General features: G+C 44.1%; 1 protein-coding gene across 1 annotated transcript; it reads right to left on the minus strand.

Moving 5' to 3' along the window:
- Nucleotides 1–1,450: 1,450 nt before the first annotated feature.
- Nucleotides 1,451–3,347, minus strand: LOC126694584 (ATP synthase gamma chain, chloroplastic-like). Its single transcript, XM_050390939.1, has one exon. It carries the CDS (start codon nt 2,834–2,836, stop codon nt 1,718–1,720), a length of 1,119 nt encoding a protein of 372 aa, XP_050246896.1. The 5' UTR covers nt 2,837–3,347; the 3' UTR covers nt 1,451–1,717.
- Nucleotides 3,348–21,389: the final 18,042 nt, after the last annotated feature.

Raw genomic sequence — 21,389 nt, forward strand, 5'->3', positions numbered from 1 at the left:
GGATTGAGGTTTCCCCTGACATCCAAAGAAGCCCAGTTTTCCTTTGAGTTCCTCACATCAGCTCAAATTATAAACCAATCCCCACGAGAGAAAATTTACAAAAGGAAATTCACAAGCAAAGCATATTACTTTACAATCATGGAAATGGAAGCTTTGAAACCTCCATTGAAGGACAACCAACATCCAAAAATTCATCAACGATTTTTATCACAAGATCCATATCTCTAAAAGAAAACATTAAACATAGACAGGAATGATACTCCACAGTGCTTATTAATGGACCCAGTGAATTATTATAAACAAACCCAAAAAAATGCTAACTTGATATTCAGATACTGAATAATCATGCAAAAATGATTTATCTTTGCGGAAGATAGATAGCCTAATTTACCAAAAGATCGTCCTAAGCCGGTCTTCTGAAACGGGTCATTTACGCAGCCCCCCACCCCCTCCTCTTCTTGGCTATACAGAGGTAGTGATCCACAATTTAGCTTCCAATACTCCAGATGCATAGGAAAGGAATGCCTATCAAGAATCACCTCAACAAAAATTCAAATTACAAACTTCAATTGAGAATTCCCTTTTGGGATTGTATATATTAAGGAAAACAAAAATACTTTGCATTCTATTGAGAGAATTGAAGAGATATTATTGTGTTGTACTCTTGTGCTGTTTGGAATATTCAGATGATGTGTTGTTCCTCTCAGCTGTCTCAATTGGAATATTCTCCTTCCTATTGTAATCGCCTCTCCCATATATAAGTAACGAATTGTCTGAGGAGTCGTATTTAAAATTTTCCAGCTCCTCCTTTTCTGTATAAACTATAAATATCATCATTCCTTCTCGTTCTTTAACAAATTCCACCAACATGCATCCTTGGTGTGATGATCATCTCACAAGTATAAATGCTTGTAGGGTGTTGGAGAGGCAAAAACCAGGGTTCAAGTCTCTGTAAGGAATTAACCCGAATTCCCAACTTGTGAGAATAATAATAAAAAAAAAAAAAAACACATGCCAAAGAAAAACAATCACACGCACAAAACAATATTTACGTAGTTCGACAATTTACTTACGTTCACGGAGTTGCAGGGATTTCACTATTATCAGGAAAAAAAGAAATACAAAATCCGGCTACAGTTTTTCCTCACTCTCGAAAACACAGCAACCACACCAAACCCTAATCACTAAATTGTGTTTTCTACACAAAATGGGCCAAAAAAATTTTCCTGAGGGCCAAGCCTCTGCTCCATGGACTAACCCTTAGAAAATCTCATTAAAAACCACGCAACATTATTCAGGTCGTCAAACCGAATCAAACAAAACTAGACTCCACAAAGCCCGATAGTCTCCATGAGGGAGACTTACACATATATACATTTAAATTAGATTACAGTAGAAATTCTATCTTGTATCAATAAAAAAAAAATTCCAATAACAAACTCATAACAGCTATAGACAATGCATTAATCATTCACTTATAAGAAAAGGAGCGAAGTAATACAAAGCAGAGAAGGTAACAAAATGCTGGAACAACAATGTTAACATATTTGACTCAATTCCACATTCTAGTTGTGGAAGCAGATAAGAACTCAGTTTATCTTTACAAGAGAAATCATTTACTTAACTAATGATTTGGTGTAACTAGCACATCAAGTTACAATACTCTTAAAAAAAAGAATTATGGGATAAACAAAGTACACGATATGACAAATCAAGATCAATCAAGCTGTCTTAGTGCCTCAGCTCCTGCTACAATCTCCAATAACTCGCCAGTAATTTTTGCTTGTCTCTCCCGATTGTAAGCAATTGAAAGATTCTTCTTCAACTCCACTGCATTATCTGTGGCATTGCTCATGGCATTCATCCTTGCTGCGAGCTCACTTGCCAGTGATTCCTGCAATGCCCTCAAAATCTGACTATTCAAATAAAGAGGCATCATGGCATCAAGAATCTGAACTGGGTCCTGCTCAAATTGCATAAGCGGTGAAAACTCCTCCCTCTTTGCCTTCACACTATCCCTCTCCACAACCAATTTTCCCTCCTTAGTCGTCAACCTAAAGAACTCATCCTCCATGGCATCAACACAATTCCCATTCACATCACGAACTACTCCTTTCGGAGACAATGGAAGCAATGTATGAATCACAGGATTACTCTTAACCAGCGACACAAATTTAGAATACACAAGCTCAACCTTATCAACCTCCTCGCTAACAAATAGCGAAAACACATCATCAGCAATTGCTTGAGCTTCTTTCACTGTAGGAAAACTCCACCCTTCAATAAACCTATCAACCGGAACATTATCCCTCCGCTTAAAATACAAATTACCCTTTTTTCCAACACTAATCACAGTGTAATCCAATCCAAGACTCTTCAATTCAACAATCCGGGCCTCAGCCTTTTTGATAATTAAATTGTTGAATCCACCACAGAGACCTCGATCACCAGTGATAACCACAACGGCAACTTTCTTGACAGGCCTAACATTTGTCAAAGGAACATCTATATCCTCTGATTGAAGCTGCTCATTGATACTGTATAACATTTCTACAAGGGTCTCCGAGAAGGGTCGGCCATTGATGACCGCCTCTTGAGCTCGTCGAACCTTTGCAGCCGCCACGAGCTTCATAGCTTCAGTAATTTTCTGGGTATTTTTAATAGTAGTAATTCGCTCTCGAATTTCACGGATACCACAATAAATTTGGGTTGTTTGTGAAGACTGAGGTAAACTAAATGAGAGTGAGATATGGGGCAAAACGAGAAATGGGTTTTGGTGGAATTGAGAAGAAAGTGAAGAAATGCTAGAAATTGAAGGTTTTGCAGAGACCCACATAGTTATATTTGAGAAAGCAACAGTCTTTTGTGAGTTATATTAATAAAGATTTGATTTTGTGAGTCACTGCAAAACCTGCTATTGGGAGGGTTTTAGCAAAACGAAAGTGAATCCATGTTAGAAATTGAAGGTTTTGCAGAGACCCACATAGTTATATTGAAGAACTCAACAGCTTTTGATGGGCTATATTAATAAAAATTGGACTTTGTGGGTTACTGCAACAACCAGTTGTTGGTGCAAAAGAAAGTTGTGGGGGGAATAGTGAGGGTTTTAGCAACTTAGCTTGAAGTACTATGAGATAGATAGATTATTGAGCTTTGAAGTTTCAAAAGAGTGTGATTTGTTAGGAAAATTTGAAGGGGCTTACCAGAATGTAGACTGTGGAGGACTGGTCGCGTAATCTCCCCGGCAAAGCTGATCCACAGTCTGTGTCTGTACGTACCAGTCAATGAGAGGGGCTGTAAGAAGAGTTTGGTTGCGGAGAGGATCTAGGGAGAAGGGTAATTCTAGTGCCACACCCTATCCCACAACTATTTGCATATCTTTCACATGTGGCAAGCCACCTCATCACCTTGGCCCACCAACATTCCACAACACTCCTTTAGTTATTTCAAATATAACTACCACCGCAACTTTAGTCGTTTTCTTCTTCTTCCTCCAAAACCCATATGTGAAAAAGCTTTGAGCCCCCAAAATAAATTGTAGCGGCTGGAACTATGGTGGTGCGAAAATGGAAAACTCACTCGGAAAACACCATCTCATGCTAGAAAATAAAAACCCAGCCTTGAGAAACATTACCTCTCCGTCAAAAAACCAAAACCCACTGCTCCTTGAATCCGCGAAAAGCCTCGTTCGTCTCAGATTTGCAATTGCTGGAGTACTGGCACGGTGGCTCGTAAACGGAAATCCCACGCCAGAAAACACCATCCCAAATTGGAAAATGAAAACCCATCCTTGTAAAACATTAATCCATTGTTGAAAACAAAAACCCATTGCTTAATGAACTTACAAATTTTGTTTGTGTTTTGTACGGCACCGAGATCCCAGGCCCACACAGGCCCTGGGCCCAGTCCCATACAGGCCCTGGGCCCAATCCCACGCAGGCCCCGGGCCGAGGCCCATACCAGCCTTGGGCAAAGGTCCAGCAGAAAGGTCCGGTTGTCCTGCGCCCTTCTTGGAGCTTCCTTCATGTACGAACAAGCGTAGGGTATTGAATTCCGAGAGGTGATCGGACAAACGTTCCCGGTCAAATATACGAACTGTTCCCGGGAAATTGTGATATTCCCAGGGAACTGAGTTGCCGAACATAGTCGGTCAAGATGGAGCCAAGTTCCAAGATCGTAAATGCTGCACCGCCCTTTCACCTAAACATCCACTTCAATCAGATAATATTGGACCTCCAGTAGCACTAACGGTGGCTGTAATCATAATCTCCCCACTAACCTTAGCTATAAATAGAAGAAAGTTGGGAGAAGAAGTGGTTCAGAAAAATTGAGAGAAAACAGTCAAGGAGAGAGTATCAACTGAGTGTTACTTTGAGTCTCTCTGCCGAGAACGACCCATTGTAGGAAATCCTTAAGCCCACTACAAATAAATTGTGAGCCCAAGTGACCTAAGGTCCAGAAGTCTTGTACTTGGTTCTTACAATTGGCGCCCACCGTGGGGCTCTCCTACGAAGCTGTGGTTTGAGTGAGACTCAAGCAAGGGAGATGTCTGAGGAGCGTTCAGGGGGGCACGTTCCGAGCAATTCCGCAGGATCTTCTCGGGGATCGACGTGGAGGGAGAGAAGGCAGAAACGGCTGGAGGATAGGGAGCATCCAAGAGGAGAGGAAAGGTCCGGATTGGGAGAAGGATCGGCCCAGACACACCGGACAATTTCAAGCGTCTCAGCACATCGGCAATATGATGATAGAGACCGGGAGCTGGAGCGGTTACGCAGATTGGTAATGGACTTGGAGCTGGAAGCAAGGGGTCGACGCCACGAAAGGAACCACAACCCCCAACCCAGGAGAAACCGTGGCGAGGAGGGTTCCAGCCGATCTGTTACGCAACAATACCGAGACCAATCACGCTCTCAAGAGTCACATCGACACTCCCGGGAGACGCGTCGTAGACGGGACCGTTCCCGATCGCATGGATATGATAACCAAGGGTCAGAGTCGCCAGAGGAGCGGCGGCACCACAACGCCGCAATGGACGCCATGAGCAGAGCCTTGCGGATGGCAGCCCGGTCTCCATTCTCTGATGAGATTGAACGGGCACCCATGCCGAGCAGATTCACGCGTCCACCATTCAATTCCTATGAGGGGAGGACAGACCCCGTGGAGCATATCAGTCATTACATCCATATGATGTCTTTGCATGCGCACAACGATGCATTGATGTGTAAAGTATTCCCCTCTAGTCTCGGCTCTACCGCACTGAGATGGTTCAATGGGTTGCAGAAAGGTTCTATACACAGCTTCGCCGAGCTAATTCAGGAATTCGGCAGCAGGTTCGTAACATGCAGCCAAGTGCAACAGCCGGTCGACGCATTGCTTTCCATGAAAATGAGGGTCGGGGAAACCCTTCGGAGTTATACCAGCCGATACTGGGAACTCTACAACGAGATTGGTGGGGGAAACGAGAAAATTGCGGCTAGCACCTTCAGGATGGGGCTCCCCGAAGATTCTGAATTGCGGGAGTCGCTGACAAGAAGACCCCCGGAGGATATGAGGCAACTGATGAGACACATAGAGGAGTACAAACGCCTGGAGGATGACCGGCTGCAAAGCAGGGGGAAAGCTCCTTTTACGGGGAGATCTCGGCAAAGCATCTTGCCGCCAAAGCCAAAAAGGGACTTCAGAATGCAGGAACCAGAGGTGCAGATCGAAAGGGTTAATGTGTTGTTTAAAGAGCCCGTGCATAAAATCTTGGAACAGATAAGGAACGAGCCATTCTTCAGATGGCCGAACAAAATGGGGGGCGACCCATCTCGGAGGAACCAAAACCTATACTGCACCTATCACAGAGACAAGGGGCACACCACCGAGCAGTGTAGGGTATTGAAAGATCATCTCGGACAGTTAATGAAGGCAGGGCACCTGAAAGAGTTTGTAGCAGATTCCACTGACCGGGAGCCCGGGCAGGGCGCCCAACAGAAAAGGAACCCCCTTCCACCACCCCTGGGGGTAATCGACGTCATTCATGCCGCACCGAGAAGAGCAGCAGCGGCAAAAAGGGTAATGGCAGTGGCTTGCGCGGAGGGAGAATCATCCAAGAAGAAAAAGAAAGTTGGACGGCTGGACATCTCGTTCAGAGAAGATGATTTGGAAGGAACGATCCAACCTCACGACGACGCTTTGGTGGTGACAGCTCGGATAGGCGGATTCTTGGTGAAGAGGGTGATGATTGATCAAGGTAGCGGGGCTGACGTCATGTACCCGGACCTCTTCGAAGGGCTCGGGTTAAAGACCCAGGATTTGGCGAAGTATGACACGCCATTGGTCTCGTTTGACGGGAGAGTTGTGATTCCCGAGGGGCAAATCTCTCTCCCAGTGGACATGGAAGGCAAGGAAGTTATAGTTACATTCATAGTAGTCCGATCATTCGCACCTTACACCGCAATCCTGGGGAGGCCGTGGATTCACGCCATGGGGGCTGTTCCGTCCACCTTTCACGTGAAAGTAAAATTTCCTACTGAGTATGGAGTTGCAGAGGTAAGGGGGAATCAACAGGTGGTGAAGCAATGCCTCGTAGCCGCGGTCCGGTGGGAAAAGGAACAGCTCGGTCAAGCTGAGCACACCGAGAAAGAGACTGCATAGCAATTACAGAAACCCCGGGAAACTGGGGCGGACGTTGCCAAGGAGGTGCTGAAGGTAAGAATTCTCCCAGATAGTGACAAATATTTCCAGATAGGTACAAGCATGAATGACCGGGAAAGGGTAGAGATGTTGTTGTTCCTGTTGCAGAACATAGATGTCTTCGCATGGAACCCGTATGAAGTGCCCGGCGTAGACCCCGAGTTCATTGTTCACAAACTCAACGTGGACCCATCATTTCCCCCGAAGAAGCAGAAGCCGAGAAGAGCATCAAAGGAACACGTCGATGCAGTAAACCTGGAGGTCCAGCGACTGAAGGAAGCCGGGGTCATAAAAGAAATATTCTTCCCGAGATGGCTAGCAAACACTGTCGTAGTGAAGAAGAAGAGCGGTAAATGGAGAGTTTGTGTGGACTTCACAGATTTGAACAGAGCGTGTCCCAAGGACCCATTCCCGATGCCCAAGATTGATCAGCTAGTAGATGCCACGTACGGGCACCCGAGAATGAGCTTCCTGGACGCCTTCCAAGGCTACCACCAGATTGCCTTGGCGCCCGAGGACCGAGAAAAGACAGCATTTATATCCCCGAACGCAAACTATCACTACGAGGTCATGCCGTTTGGATTGAAGAATGCCGGGGCCACCTACCAGCGTATGATGACAAGGATGTTCCGAGAAAAAATTGGATGCACGGTTGAAGTTTATATCGACGACATGGTGGTAAAAAGCAGAAAAGAGTCGCTGCATACTGAAGACCTTCGGGGAGTATTCGAGATACTACGACGACACAAGCTGCGCCTGAATGTCGAAAAGTGCACTTTCGGAGTGGGGGCTGGCAAGTTCCTGGGTTATCTAACCTCCACTCGGGGAATAGAGGCTAACCCCGACCAAATAGAGGCCGTCAATCGCCTCAAACCACCGAGCAATCCTAAGGAGGTGCAAGTGCTCACTGGGATGTTGGCCGCCCTGAACCGATTCATCTCCAAGTTTGCCGATCGCTGCCGGCCATTCTATCAACTTCTGAAGAAGTGGAAGGGGTTTCAATGGGACGAGAGCTGCGATGAAGCTTTTCGAGAACTAAAGGAATATTTGGCAAAGGCGCCGAGGTTGACGGCCCCGGAGCCCGGGGAGGATCTGTTTATGTACCTTGCAGTCACCGATCATGCCGTAAGTGCTGTGTTACTAAGGGACCGGGGAGTGCAAATGCCGGTGTATTACGTGAGCAAAACCTTGGTCGATGTCGAGACAAGGTACCTGCCTCTTGAAAAGTTGGTTTTGGCCCTGGTGCACGCCACGAGGAAGTTACCACACTACTTCCAGGCACACACAGTGTTCGTCCTCACCGAGTATCCATTGCAATCACTGTTGAAGAGATCCGACTTCACAGGACGGATTGCTAAATGGGGGACTCGGTTGGGATCGTTTGACATAAGATACCGACCTAGAAGCTCGGTGAAGGGACAGGTTCTCGCTGATTTCATCGCGGAATTTACACCCAAAAATGAAGGCAAGGTAATCTGTAGTGCGGAGATTCGCCCGTGGAGGTTATTTGTGGACGGCGCATCAAATGCTATGGGGGCCGGGGCTGGTATTGTCATAATCACCCCTGAAGGTATGCGACTGGAACACTCCTTCAGATTGGGGTTCAAAGCCTCGAACAACGAAGCCGAATATGAAGCCCTACTGGCCGGGTTGAGGGCAGTATTGCATCTGGGCGCAAAGGACATGGAGATCTACTCGGACTCTCGGCTGGTTGTTTATCAGATCACTGGGGACTTCGAGGCTCGGGACCCCCGAATGAAAGCTTATCTAAGTACGGCAAAGCAAATTATCGGTCAGTTTGGAACGGTAAAGATATCCCAGGTAGCCCGGTCACAAAACAAGCATGCTGACTCTCTTGCCACGTTAGCCTCATCGGCTACCGAGGACACGCCGAGGCTTATCATGATAGAACTTATAAGGGAGCCAAGCATCTGTGTGAAGACTGCTCTCGACCAGGTCGGAGTAGAGGTTGCGCAGGTGGCGGTAGCCGGACCATGCTGGATGAACCCGATCATAGACTTTCTTTCCGAAGATAAAGTTCCAGAAGATGAGGCCGAGGCCAACAAGATTTGGCGAATGGCTCCCAGGTACTGGTTGTCTTCGGACCGAAAGTTGTACAGAAGGTCCTTCGCGGGCCCTTACCTCTTGTGCCTGCATCCTGAAAGAGTCAAGGAGCTTCTGACCGAGCTGCATGAAGGAGTGTGCGGCGGGCATGCTGGGGGACGATCTTTAGCACACAGAGCAATGACGCAGGGGTTTTGGTGGCCACAGATGCAGAAGGATGCCGCCGAATACGTTCGGAGTTGCGAACAATGTCAGAAGCACGCCCCAATGATCCATCAGCCGACAGGACATCTAAATCCTGTCAGCAGCCCGTGGCCATTTGCACAATGGGGGCTTGACATCCTCGGGCCATTCCCCCGAGCAACGGGGAATCGCCGATTTTTACTGGTGGCTGTAGATTACTTCACAAAGTGGGCTGAAGCTGAAGCCTTGGCCAATATCCGGGATACTGACGTGAAAAAATTTGTGTGGAAAAACATAGTTACAAGGTTTGGGGTGCCGAATTCGCTAGTGACAGACAATGGGCTACAGTTCGACAGCAACGCTTTTCGGACCTTTTGCAGCAAGCTCGGCATCAAGAACAAGTATTCAACCCCGGCATACCCCCAAAGCAACGACCAAGCTGAAGCAGTAAACAAGACTATTTTGAACGAGCTCAAGAGAAGGTTGGATGGAGCGAAAGGAAGATGGGCAGAAGAACTACCCAGTGTTTTATGGGCCTACCGCACGACCCCCAGGAGATCCACGGGGGAAACCCCGTTTTCTCTGGCATACGGAGCAGAAGCAGTGATACCAACCGAGGTGAGCTTATGCAGTGCACGGGTCGCCGGGTTTGACCCCGTACAGAACGCTGACCTGATGATGGAGCATTTGGATTGGCTAGAAGAATGCAGGGAGGCCGCGACCGTACGTCTTGCCGAGTATCAGCAGAAGCTGGCCCAAAGGTACAACCGAAATGTAAAGGCCAGGGAATTCAGTGCCAGGGAATTAGTGTTAAGAAGGGTAGTGGGGAACATGCGGGACATGGCAGCAGGGAAGCTTGCTCAGAGTTGGGAGGGACCATACAGAGTCACAGCCATCGCAGGTGCAGGGGCCTACTACTTGGAAGACCTGGACGAGAGATCGCTCCCCCGACTATGGAACGCCAACAACCTGAAGAAATTCTACGCATAATCGTCGATGTAAGCCAGAACTTGTATTCTATTAAGATTAAGAGCATGATGAACTTTTTTTTTTTTTTTTGTCTATGCTGTTTTTGACTCTGTAACCGCACACCAAGAGAATTGCCAATAAATCTCTAAGGACAGAAACCTGACCCTCGGCTCGATCAATATCGCCGAGCAGGTGAAAACCTTACAAATAAATCCTAAGGACAGAAACCTGACCCTCGGCTCGATCAATATCGCCGAGCAGGTGAAAACCTTACAAATAAATCTTAAGGACAGAAACCTGACCCTCGGCTCGATCAATATCGCCGAGCAGGTGAAAACCTTACAAATAAATCTTAAGGGCAGAAACCTGACCCTCGGCTCGATCAATATCGCCGAGCAGGTGAAAACCTTACAAATAAATCTTAAGGGCAGAAACCTAACCCTCGGCTCGACCAAAATCGCCGAGCAGGTGAGAACCTTACAAGTAAATCTATAAGGACAGAAACTTGATTCTCGGTTAAAATCAAATATCCGAACAAGTGGAAACTTTGCAAACAAATACTCAAAGGACGAAAACACAATTCTCGGTTAAACCAAAACCTGATAAAAACCTAACCCTTTTACAAATACTAAGTCCAATAGCGCTCTCAAATTACCCACAGCGCCGCACAACAGGTTTTCGGGGGTACCATTCTATTAAGCGGCCATAGCACTGGTATAATTCAAGCAAAACACAAACAGATATAAATTCATTCAACAAATTGAAACGGAAAAAGAAAACGAACTACTAATTAAACAAATAAAGGCAATCGTTTAGCCACCACACCCCGGTGACATGGGCAAATAAAACCGATAAGTTAAAGCAATTGTTCAATCACCACATCCCGGTGACATGGGCAAATAAAACCAATAAGTTAAAGCAATTGTTCAATCACCACATCCCGGTGACGTGGGCAAATAAAACCAATAAGTAAAAGCAATTGTTCAATCACCACATCCCGGTGACATAGGCAAATAAAAATAAAATAAAAATAAGCTAATAAGTATAAGTAAAATCAGCTGGGAGGTTGGGTCGGCGGTGGCACTTCCTGCTGGACGGTCAGGGGAAAAGGCTGGCCCTCACCGAGAAGCTCCTGCACAGTAGGTATGCTCGTGGCCTCCATTTCCTCGGGCTCGGCGTGAGAATCGATTTGCTCAACCAACTCCCTCATACTGGCCGTCTCCTCCTCGTCAAAAGCAGCCGGGGCGTCCTGGACGGCAGGTACAGGGTTCGGAAATGGAATCTGGCCGGGGTCTCTCAGCGGCGAATCTTCAGGAACTCCCATTGCCTGAAGAGCGGCAAACCACCCGGCCTCGAAACCCATATTCCGAGCCCGAGCCACCACCGACTCTGCGGAATTCTCGGCGTCGGCAAAACCTACGTCATACCACTTTTGTTCCGCGGCCGCCAAGCCTGCCCTGAGATCGGCTATCTCCTCGGCATTGGAAGTGTTAAGGCTGATGGCTTCGGCTAGTTTGACTTCCATCTCATTTTGCTTGGTTAGGAGCTCTGCATTCCTTTTTTCGGCCAATGCCCGGAACTTCTCCGCAGCAGCAGCCTTCTTCTCAGCAGCCTCAGCAATCTTCAGCTTTTCCTTAGCCGTTTTCACTGCTGACTCCCGCGCCCCCTTCTCGCGCTCGTTTTCCTCATCAAGCTCCCGTGCCCGGGCAGCCACAATGTAAGCCAGTTGAGCGGCCTAGCAAGCACGGAGGTTAGCAAAGAAACAAAAGGAAATCTATATGGAGTAGATAGACAAAAGAATTACCGCAATGGCGTGCCACTCTAACCGGCGCCCCACAGACTCCTCGGACCCATCCTCGAAAGCATGCACGTCCTCGGGAAGTTGGAGAGTTTCAGCCAAAGTTTGGGCAATACGGCCGCCCTCGCCCTTATCCCACATCCGAACAGAGGCGGTTGAGGGCAATGGCTTGCCGTCCAAAAGGAACTTTGGCTCCCACACTGGAGCCACTTGGGAGGAGGACGCGCCCCCCGTGCCAGCTTCGGTTGGCGGCTCGCGGATAACGATTCCACCTGTTGGTCGGGGAGGAGTCTAGACTGCGGCATCCCCCGGGCCCGTGGAAGGTTGCTCGGTTACTTTCTGCTTCTTACGGGCCCGTCCGGACTGCGGAGGGGGAGGAGGCTGAGACGCTTGACCCCGACCCTGAGTAGGCGGGGGCTGGTTGGGCGGCCGGGCACCAGGCACGAACCGGTCGAGGGTCATGACTCTCCTTGCCACCATTCTTGCACCGGGTTGGATCGCTTCAGCTAGCAAGGCAGCCGCTTCTATCACTTGCTGTTGAGGCTCGGCGGGTGGATTCTCGGGATGGGGCTGCTCTTGGGCTTGGTCCCCTTGCTGTATGGCTTCGTGAGCTCTCTCTCTAAGGCGCTGAGATACCCGTTCCGCGGAATCGTCTCGCAGGGGAACTAGTTCGTCCGCGGCAGTGAACCGCCGACCAAATTCCCTCGCTTCCCCGGTTGTAAGCTTCGGCGGCAAAAAATTCACGTACCGGACGTCTATGTATGATAGCAGGGGGCTGTCAACTATCAGCGCCTGCTTGAAGGGCTGCCAAGTAGAATAAACCGGCTCCACTCCGAGGATCAGGTGTGAGGCCCGGAGTTGCCCGTCCCAATGCACATAGATCTCGGAACGGAGGACGAAGTTTAAATCCCTGGTGTGGACGGCTCTGAGGTCCTGAACAAACACTTTGCCGTCTGCAAAAGAACAGGTGACGCATTAGCCTTTAACAATAAAATTTTTTTTTTACTCCAATAAGAAGAAAAGAAGAGGCGGTGGAAAACAATTATATGAAGGGGATGGTACGAACCCACTTCACGCCGTGTAAGGGGGCAAGGGATCTCCCCGGCAAACCAATTGCCGCGCACCCTGACGAACTCCCCGGCGGAGTTCCTGTTCGAATCGGGTAGGCACGATATCAGCCGTACCCGAGCATCTCTTGTCTTTAAGTAATAATTGGTGGATTTGCTCCCACAGAGGCTGTACATTTGGTTAATATCATGGTGGTCTAACTGTAAGTTAAAGGTGTGGTTCAACTTGCTGACACAACTAACTACCCGGTAAAAATTGGGGGGAAGCTGGTCGGGGCACAGCCCATAGTAAGTTAGTGTGCTTATCAAGAGGGGATCTACGGGGAACCTAACCCCACCTTCTAAAATGGACATCAAAGGAAAGAAGGCTGTACCCTGCCCTCGGTGGAGTTCCATATCACTCTCATGGCAGTAAGCCACGTCCACGTCATTGGGAATACTAAATTTACTCCTAAAGGTGGCCAAAGCAGCCGGGGATTCTAGAAGGTAAGAGTAACCCATCTATAAAGCCTAAAACTACAAAAGTGAACTCAAAGAAACAAAGCTGAAGGAACAGGAAGGGGAAGAAAGACTTACTTTGGGTTCTAAGGAGGAAAAGAACACTGAGCAAGCAAGCGCACAGAAATGTGGTCGGCAGAGAGTAAGCACTAAAGATCAAAGGCGAAGGAAAAATGGAATGGTGTTCAGAGAGGGACTATTTATAAAGCCAAAAAAAAGTGGGGGGAGAAGAAACGTTTATTCAAGCAATAAATGGGCACAATTTACGAGCGACCCAGCGACTGCCAAACGTAACCGATTTGCGCGCCGCTTCGGTCCACGAACTGTCAGGCAATAATGACGACTGCGTCTGGCGCCGCGAGACGGCGCGTCTTTTGAGAATATTAGTAAAAAGTAACAGTCATAAGTCCCAGACAAGAAGGTTCCCGAGGTCAAGAGGCCCAAACAGCTTCTTGATTCTTCTCGGTGACCGAGTATGAATCAAGGGGGGGCTATTGTACGGCACCGAGATCCCAGGCCCACACAGGCCCTGGGCCCAGTCCCATACAGGCCCTGGACCCAATCCCACGCAGGCCCCGGGCCGAGGCCCATACCAGCCTTGGGCAAAGGTCCAGCAGAAAGGTCCGGTTGTCCTGCGCCCTTCTTGGAGCTTCCTTCATGTACGAACAAGCGTAGGGTATTGAATTCCGAGAGGTGATCGGACAAACGTTCCCGGTCAAATATACGAACTGTTCCCGGGAAATTGTGATATTCCCAGGGAACTGAGTTGCCGAACATAGTCGGTCAAGATGGAGCCAAGTTCCAAGATCGTAAATGCTGCACCGCCCTTTCACCTAAACATCCACTTCAATCAGATAATATTGGACCTCCAGTAGCACTAACGGTGGCTGTAATCATAATCTCCCCACTAACCTTAGCTATAAATAGAAGAAAGTTGGGAGAAGAAGTGGTTCAGAAAAATTGAGAGAAAACAGTCAAGGAGAGAGTATCAACTGAGTGTTACTTTGAGTCTCTCTGCCGAGAACGACCCATTGTAGGAAATCCTTAAGCCCACTACAAATAAATTGTGAGCCCAAGTGACCTAAGGTCCAGAAGTCTTGTACTTGGTTCTTACATGTTTAAATTCCATCCAATGGACTTAAAAATCTTGTTTGTGTTTTAAATTCCATCCAAGTAAAGGAATAACTTCAATTAAGCTAATGTTTTAGCAACTTCTGGGCAGATTAGTGCTGCTCTTTTTTTGCTAAATGATTGATTTTGATTGTGTGCACACTTTGCGAATATCACGGGCTTTTCCTTTCTTTTTGTCAATGTTCTGGGTCAACCTAGATTTTCTGAGTTGAGCTTAAAAGAGCGTTTGTAACTCTCATTTTAAACTATTAAAACAAAACAGCTTATACAAATGCACCCTTAATTTAATTATAACTAGTATTTTTTTTTTAATTTACATATTATGAAAGAAATTCGGATCTGTTTGGATGTTCAAAAAAACAGAGGAAAAGAGAAAAACCCTCTGTTTCCTCATTCCTGTATGTTTTTGAAAGCCAGACAGGGCATAAAATACAAGCAAAATAAGAGAAGAGAAATGGGTTTTTGGGTTACCTGGTAATAGTGTTAGAAAAGCCATCAACAACGAGAGCAGAGAGAAGCTTCGGGGCTGTTTGGATAAGAAAATTTCATCACTCAATTTCCGTCACTCAATTTCCATCACTCAATTTTTTACACCCGTTTGGCATCATCACCCAATTTCCATCACTCAATATTTTTCACACTATTTGTGGGTCTATACCTGTCAACCGGTGCAACTTTTTCTTTTCTTTTTTGTTTTTGGTTTCAGTACCCAAACTCACTTAAGCTAAAAAAAATAAAAATAAAAATAAAAAAACTGAACTGAAGACCAAACTAGTGAAAGAAGAAAAAAGTAAAAAAGAACTGAAGACCGAACCAGTGAAAAAAAAAAAAAAAAAACCGAACAGCCAACCCAGGAGAAGGAAAAAAAAGTCAAAAGTGGTCAAAAGGTGTGGCTAGTACTATTTGTGGGTCCCCTATATGTGTTTAATTACAATATTGCCCTTGAGTTATGAGTTATGGAAACGGAAAACAGCCAAAATGTGTTTTCAGTTTCCATAACTCATAACTCAAAAATCAGAGAATTGAGTGATGGAAACAAAGTTATGGAAACAGAGTTATCGTTTGCCAAACAACCTTTTTGCTATGGGTCCCACCATTTTTGAGTTATGAGTTATGGAAACTGAGAATTGAGTTATGAAATTTGCCAATCCAAACAGCCCCTTAGCGTTGGAGAAAGAGTGAGCCATTTTAATTCAAAATTTCTTTTTTTTTTTTTTAAGACAAAAGAGATTAAATTCTACGCCGCCGCAGAGATATTTTTTTCCTTTTCTTCGGAGAGGAGAAATTTTCTATCGAAGGAAAGAAACCTTCCACAGCAGCGAAAAACTCTTTTCCTTTTGGGAATTGGCTCTCTCAAACTTGGATGGAATTTAAAACACAAACAAGATTTTTAAGTCCATTGGATGGAATTTAAACACAAACAAAATTTGTAAGTTCATTAAACAATGGGTTTTTGTTTTCAGCAATGGATTAATGTTTTACAAGGATGGGTTTTCATTTTCCGATTTGGGATGGTGTTTTCTAGCGTGGGATTTCCGTTTACGAGCCACCGTGCCAGTACTCCAGCAACTGCAAATCTGAGACGAACGCTGCTTTTCGCGAATTCAAGGAGCAGTGGGTTTTGGTTTTTCGGTGGAGAGGTAATGTTTCTCAAGGCTGGGTTTTTATTTTCTAGCATGGGATGGTGTTTTCCAGAGTGAGTTTTCCATTTTCGCACCACCGTAGTTCCAGCCGCTGCAATTTATTTTGGGGGCTCAAAGCTTTTTCACATATGGGTTTTGGGAGGAAGAAGAAGAAAAGGAGTAAAGTTGCGGTGGTAGTTAAATTTGACATAACTAAAGAAGTGTTGCGGTATGTTGGTGGGCCCAAGGTGATGAGGTGGTCTGCCACGTGTGAAAGTTGTGCAAATAGTTGTGGGATGGGGTGTGGCATCAGAATTTCCCCTAGGGAGAAAGGATCCGAAAAGTAGCATACTAACAAAATTTGCTAGGGTCAGACATAAACGGCCGAAATGGGAAATTAACCATGATTTTCAAACATTATAATTAGTAGGTCATGTTTTCAAACTATATTTTTTATTAGTATCTCGAGTCTAAGAGGCTCAATTTTGGACTATAAATCGAGTCTTTGAGGGTCGGTTTTCATGTTCTGATCAGGTTTGAGTTGGCACTTTTTCCACGTGGCGTCTACCTGTAAATCGAGTCTTACCAAAAAAAATTTAAGTCTTAAGTCTCTCATCTTGCCATTCCCACAAATACCCAAAACAAAACAAAAAAAAAAAAAAAAAAAAAAAAAAAAAAAAAAACATCCTAGAGAGACCTGGGTCTCGCGTGGCCTAGGTCATGCTGCTGCAATCGGGGTCGCGCGAACAAAGACCCAAACCAAGAAATAGAGACCCAAACCCAGAAATAGAGATCCAAACCCAAAAACGAAGACCCAAACATGTTTGGCACCAGATTAGAGCTGTTGGCATGGAACAATAGTAGTGGTGGTGATGTGAAGCTTGAAAATCCCTAGCCAAATGTCTCCATGGCATTGATTTGAGAAGAGAGTGGAAGATGGTAGAGGAAAAAATGGGTTTCGGCCATGAAAGAATTTGCAGTTAGTTGTTATGGATGACATCAACGAGGACATTCTATTATTATTTTTATTAGGAGTTCTACCCACGTTAACTTTAAGGACTTTTCTTACAACACTGAAAAATTGCTCTTATAAATCGAGTCTCTAAGACTCGATTTCCAGATGGTCGCCACGTGGAAAAAATGTCAAACATGATCAGATCATGGAAATCGAGTCTTTGAGACTCAATTTATAGACCCTAAATCGAGTTTCTTAGACTCGAGATACTAGTAAAAAATATAGTTTGAAAACGTGGACTACTAATTATAATGTTTGGCAAATGGTGCTAATTTCCTATTTTGGCTTATATAAACGGCAAACCGTTTTAATAACTCAACTTAGAAAGGGTAATTTTTTGGAATTTTGCTCAAACTACCTAATTTTACTTAAAAAGTAAAAAGGTTTACAAAAGAAAACATGACTTTGACTTTGATCGGTATACTTCTTTAGGTAATGTACTTCGTGACAAGCTTGTCAACACTTAAAAAAATAGTGTACCATGCCGCACTCTTAACGTGATGGTTACTTTACAAATATAAAATTCATGTGAGATGAGGGATAAGAACTCGAATTCAAGTCTTCAAATTTTATATGTACATAGCTTTACTCAAAACCAAATGCAATTATTTCTTATACTAATTAATGATTTAATTGGTGAGCTTTCCAAGTGTTGAGGCCCATTTTTGACAAATGGTACAATGGCAGAAGAAGCCCAATAATAAGAAAAATGAGAGAAAATGAGATTAATAAAAGGTAATAAACCTAATGGGCTAAAGTGATAGGAATGGCAGCCAACAAGTCCATAGGATCAATAAGAGGTAAAGACAATGTAAATGGGCTAAGAAGTCCAAGGAAAGAGGTAATAAACATAATGGGTCAACGTGGCAGGAATGGTAGTCAACAAGCCTATGAGATCCAAGGACGGAGCCAGGACTTGAAGTTAGGGGGGGCAAAAGTATAAACAAAAAAAAATAAAAAATTTGAAACTCTAAATAAATATTCATTTTATAAACCATCAACAAAGAAAAATACACAAAATTATTGTTTTTTAAGATATTACGATGCAATTATTTATGAAAATAAGACATTAAATTTTCCTCAACATTAGTAGTTGGTAATGTTGCACCACTATTATTAGCTTCTAAACCATTTGAAATTTTTTTTTTTAAAAAAAAAAAATCAAATATGGTAGTGGACTTTTTCATAATTTACAAATAAAATATAATTGGAAATTATCATGTTATTATATGGTCAATAATCTATAATCATTTCACACAATAAACAAATACCATGCACACAAGTAGTCAAAAAATAACCAACAAATTTTAAAGTGGAAAATAATCTCTTTAATTATTTACCTGAAAAAAAAAAATCTTTCAAATTTTTTAAAAGACACTAATAGACAACAACACTACCAAACAAAACTACAAATCTACACTAAAGTGCACAGAACTGTCCGAACATCACATGGGCATTGTGTTGTTTTACATAGTTCATAATTGTTAATCACTAGACTAGAGACAAGACACCACCTGACCACCATACCACCATTTATATATATATATATATATATATATATATATATATATATATATATATATATAACTTTGGCCTTATTAAAGATTGAAAGAGAAAGATCAAAGATGGAGTCAAGTTAGAGTCTACCTCTCTCTCTCTTTGACTCTTTTTTTTTTTTCTAGTCTCTTCTTCTATTTTCGGATGTGGTGGAGTCTCTCAGCTCTGCTTCTCTTTCAATTTTCTTCACAACACTGTCAACACATATGATTAAATCGAAGTTAATCAACCAACTAACCAAGCATTAGAGATTTAGATATGAGAGGGGGATAAAATGTTACTAGGTTTGGGGCCTTTGGGCGGTGCTAATTGCTACGGTGGACTAGTGGTGGCCGGTGGTGTCAGGCATGGTGCACTGTTCTGCCTTTGCTTCTACTACATTGCTGTTCTGCTGTAGTGTTGCTGCCCAAGTCCTCAATTTTGAGGTCTTCCCTCTTCTGCCGTAAGTTAGGTTTTAGGTTTTCTTTTCTTTTTTTTTTTTGGTAGTGGCTTAGAAATCCCTTGTTTTTTCCCTTTTATTATATGTGTGTCTTGCTTTAAGTTGGCTTAGAAATCCCCTTCTAGTTAGAATTCACTTTGAGGTTTTTTTAGCTTTTAAAAATATCAATAATATTGTTAAGGGGGAAAAGAGCAATTTTATTGAAACAAATTGCTAAAAAACATAGATTATATATATTTTAAAAAAATTTGGGCCCCCCCCCCCCCTCCCTAATGAGATCAATAAAAGGTAAAGACAATGTAAACGGGCCAAGAAAGCCAAAGGAAAGAGGGAATAAACCCAATGGGCCAACATGGAAGGAATGGCAGCCAACAAGCCCATGGGATTAATCAGAGATAAAGGCAATGCAAATGGGCTATGGAAGCCCAAGAATGGAAGTAGTAAACCCAATGGGCCAATGTGGCAAAAATGACAACCAACAGGCCCATAAGTATGGCAAGAAAAGGAATAGCAAAAAGTAGAAGTCCAATGGGCTAGATGGGCAAGAGCTTCTACCCAAGCAATGCCTAGCCCATGGGGAACAAAGGGAGGCTGCAATGCCCAGCCCACACATCTCCCGTGCTGTAGAGGATAGACATGAACCCAATCCCCATAGCAGAACAAGACAATGTAAGAATGATAGGAATGACATGGAAATAAATGAAGACAAACCAGAGGGTAGTGGAACGTATACAAAGGTCAAGGCACCGCCTACTTGTACCCAGCCAATACTTGAGAGATGAGCCATTTGTCAGGGGATTCAAAGGGTGTGGTTTAGCGATAGGGAGAAAGGAGATATATTTTGAGGTTCCTGCCGAGGCTTCTTTTGGGAGAAATGCCTTGCTGGGATGGCATTTCGCCCAAAAAATGTAAGCACAGCTAGGGCCATTTGATGCATGCCATAGGGGTAAGTGTAGTGAGAGCCTCTAGTCCTTATCCATTGAAAGTAAGGCCAAAATGGAGGAGAAGGGAGAAACAAAACAAAGAATTTTGTTTGGGAATAAAGAGTGATGCAGCAAGCACACTCTAAGCAGAGGTAGTGGTCAGGTAGCTAATGGGTTAGTGGGCAAGTTTGAGAGATGCCCATAAGATACCAAAAAGGGTTGGTGAAACCCTAGAGAGGGAGAAATCCCTTAAAATTGAGAGGTATAAAAAGGATGAAAGGTAGCCAAGAAAAAGGAGAGAGAAAGAAGAGGAAGAAGAGGAGGAGAAAAAAAGAAATAAGAGAGAGAAATTGAAGACCAAAAAACTAAAAAGAAAACTAAGTGGTAAAACAAAGAGAGAAGGAAGAGAGAACACATGGCAGAAATAAGGGCATACATCAGTAGACCATTTTTTCTCTCCCTCATGACATTCCCATTCTCTGAAACTTTGTGAAATTGAAATCCATGACCATTTAGGCCATTTCTCCAACACGGTTAACTTCAACGGCAACGGTTGTGACGAGGTTATCTATATTGGGGTTCGGTTCCCTTTTTGGATCCAGTCTTGCTAAGCAATCTTTAGCTTCTTTAACATCTCTATTGTTATTCTTTCTCTTTGTGTTACAATGTTTCATGTTAATAACCATCCTGCCGTGATATCTTTTACTTTTTTTTTGTTGTATTAGTTATTTTATCTATGGTATTAATTAGTCTCTATTAGTTACTCTAAAGTAACTCCTTTTTATTTTATTTGCTGTATTAGCTGTTCTGTTGTACTAGTTATCTTGTTGGTGGTATTAGTTATTTTCTGCTGGATTCGCTATTTTGCTATAATCCTTTCATTCAAAATATTTTATTATAAGAGTCATTCTACTGAAGTGACCTTTGTAGTGCAAGAAAGTTATACCATCTCAACCATATCTACTATATTCAGCCTACCATACCATCACTTGGTTGTCTCAACGTTGGGCATGCTTGGCTTGCGCACAAGCTGGCATGTGGTGTAACTCACAAAAGGCTAGTCCCGACTCCCTTACCCATCAACCCACAGGCCTTGGAGTGGCCAACGAGCCCAGACCCATCAACGCAGAAAGGCCCCCACACCAAGTATATATATTCAAAGAATATACACAATTATATTCAATGTAAACAATTTTTCAATAAATATACAAAATTTTGTACATTTAACATAAATAATTTATAAGTATGTACACAATTTTATATATTTTGCGTACACAAATTACTAAGTGGAAGATTTGTACCTTCAACATTCAAACCTTGAATTGAGTATGTTTATTTGTTTATTGGTGATCAGTGTAAAATAAGCTCAATTAAACAAAAAATGTTTACAGTTTCTTAAATGTGAAAAACGTTTTGTGGAATGTTGCACACTAAACAAATCACTG

The sequence above is a fragment of the Quercus robur genome, chromosome 8, assembly GCF_932294415.1.
Source record: "Quercus robur chromosome 8, dhQueRobu3.1, whole genome shotgun sequence".
NCBI lineage: Eukaryota > Viridiplantae > Streptophyta > Magnoliopsida > Fagales > Fagaceae > Quercus > Quercus robur.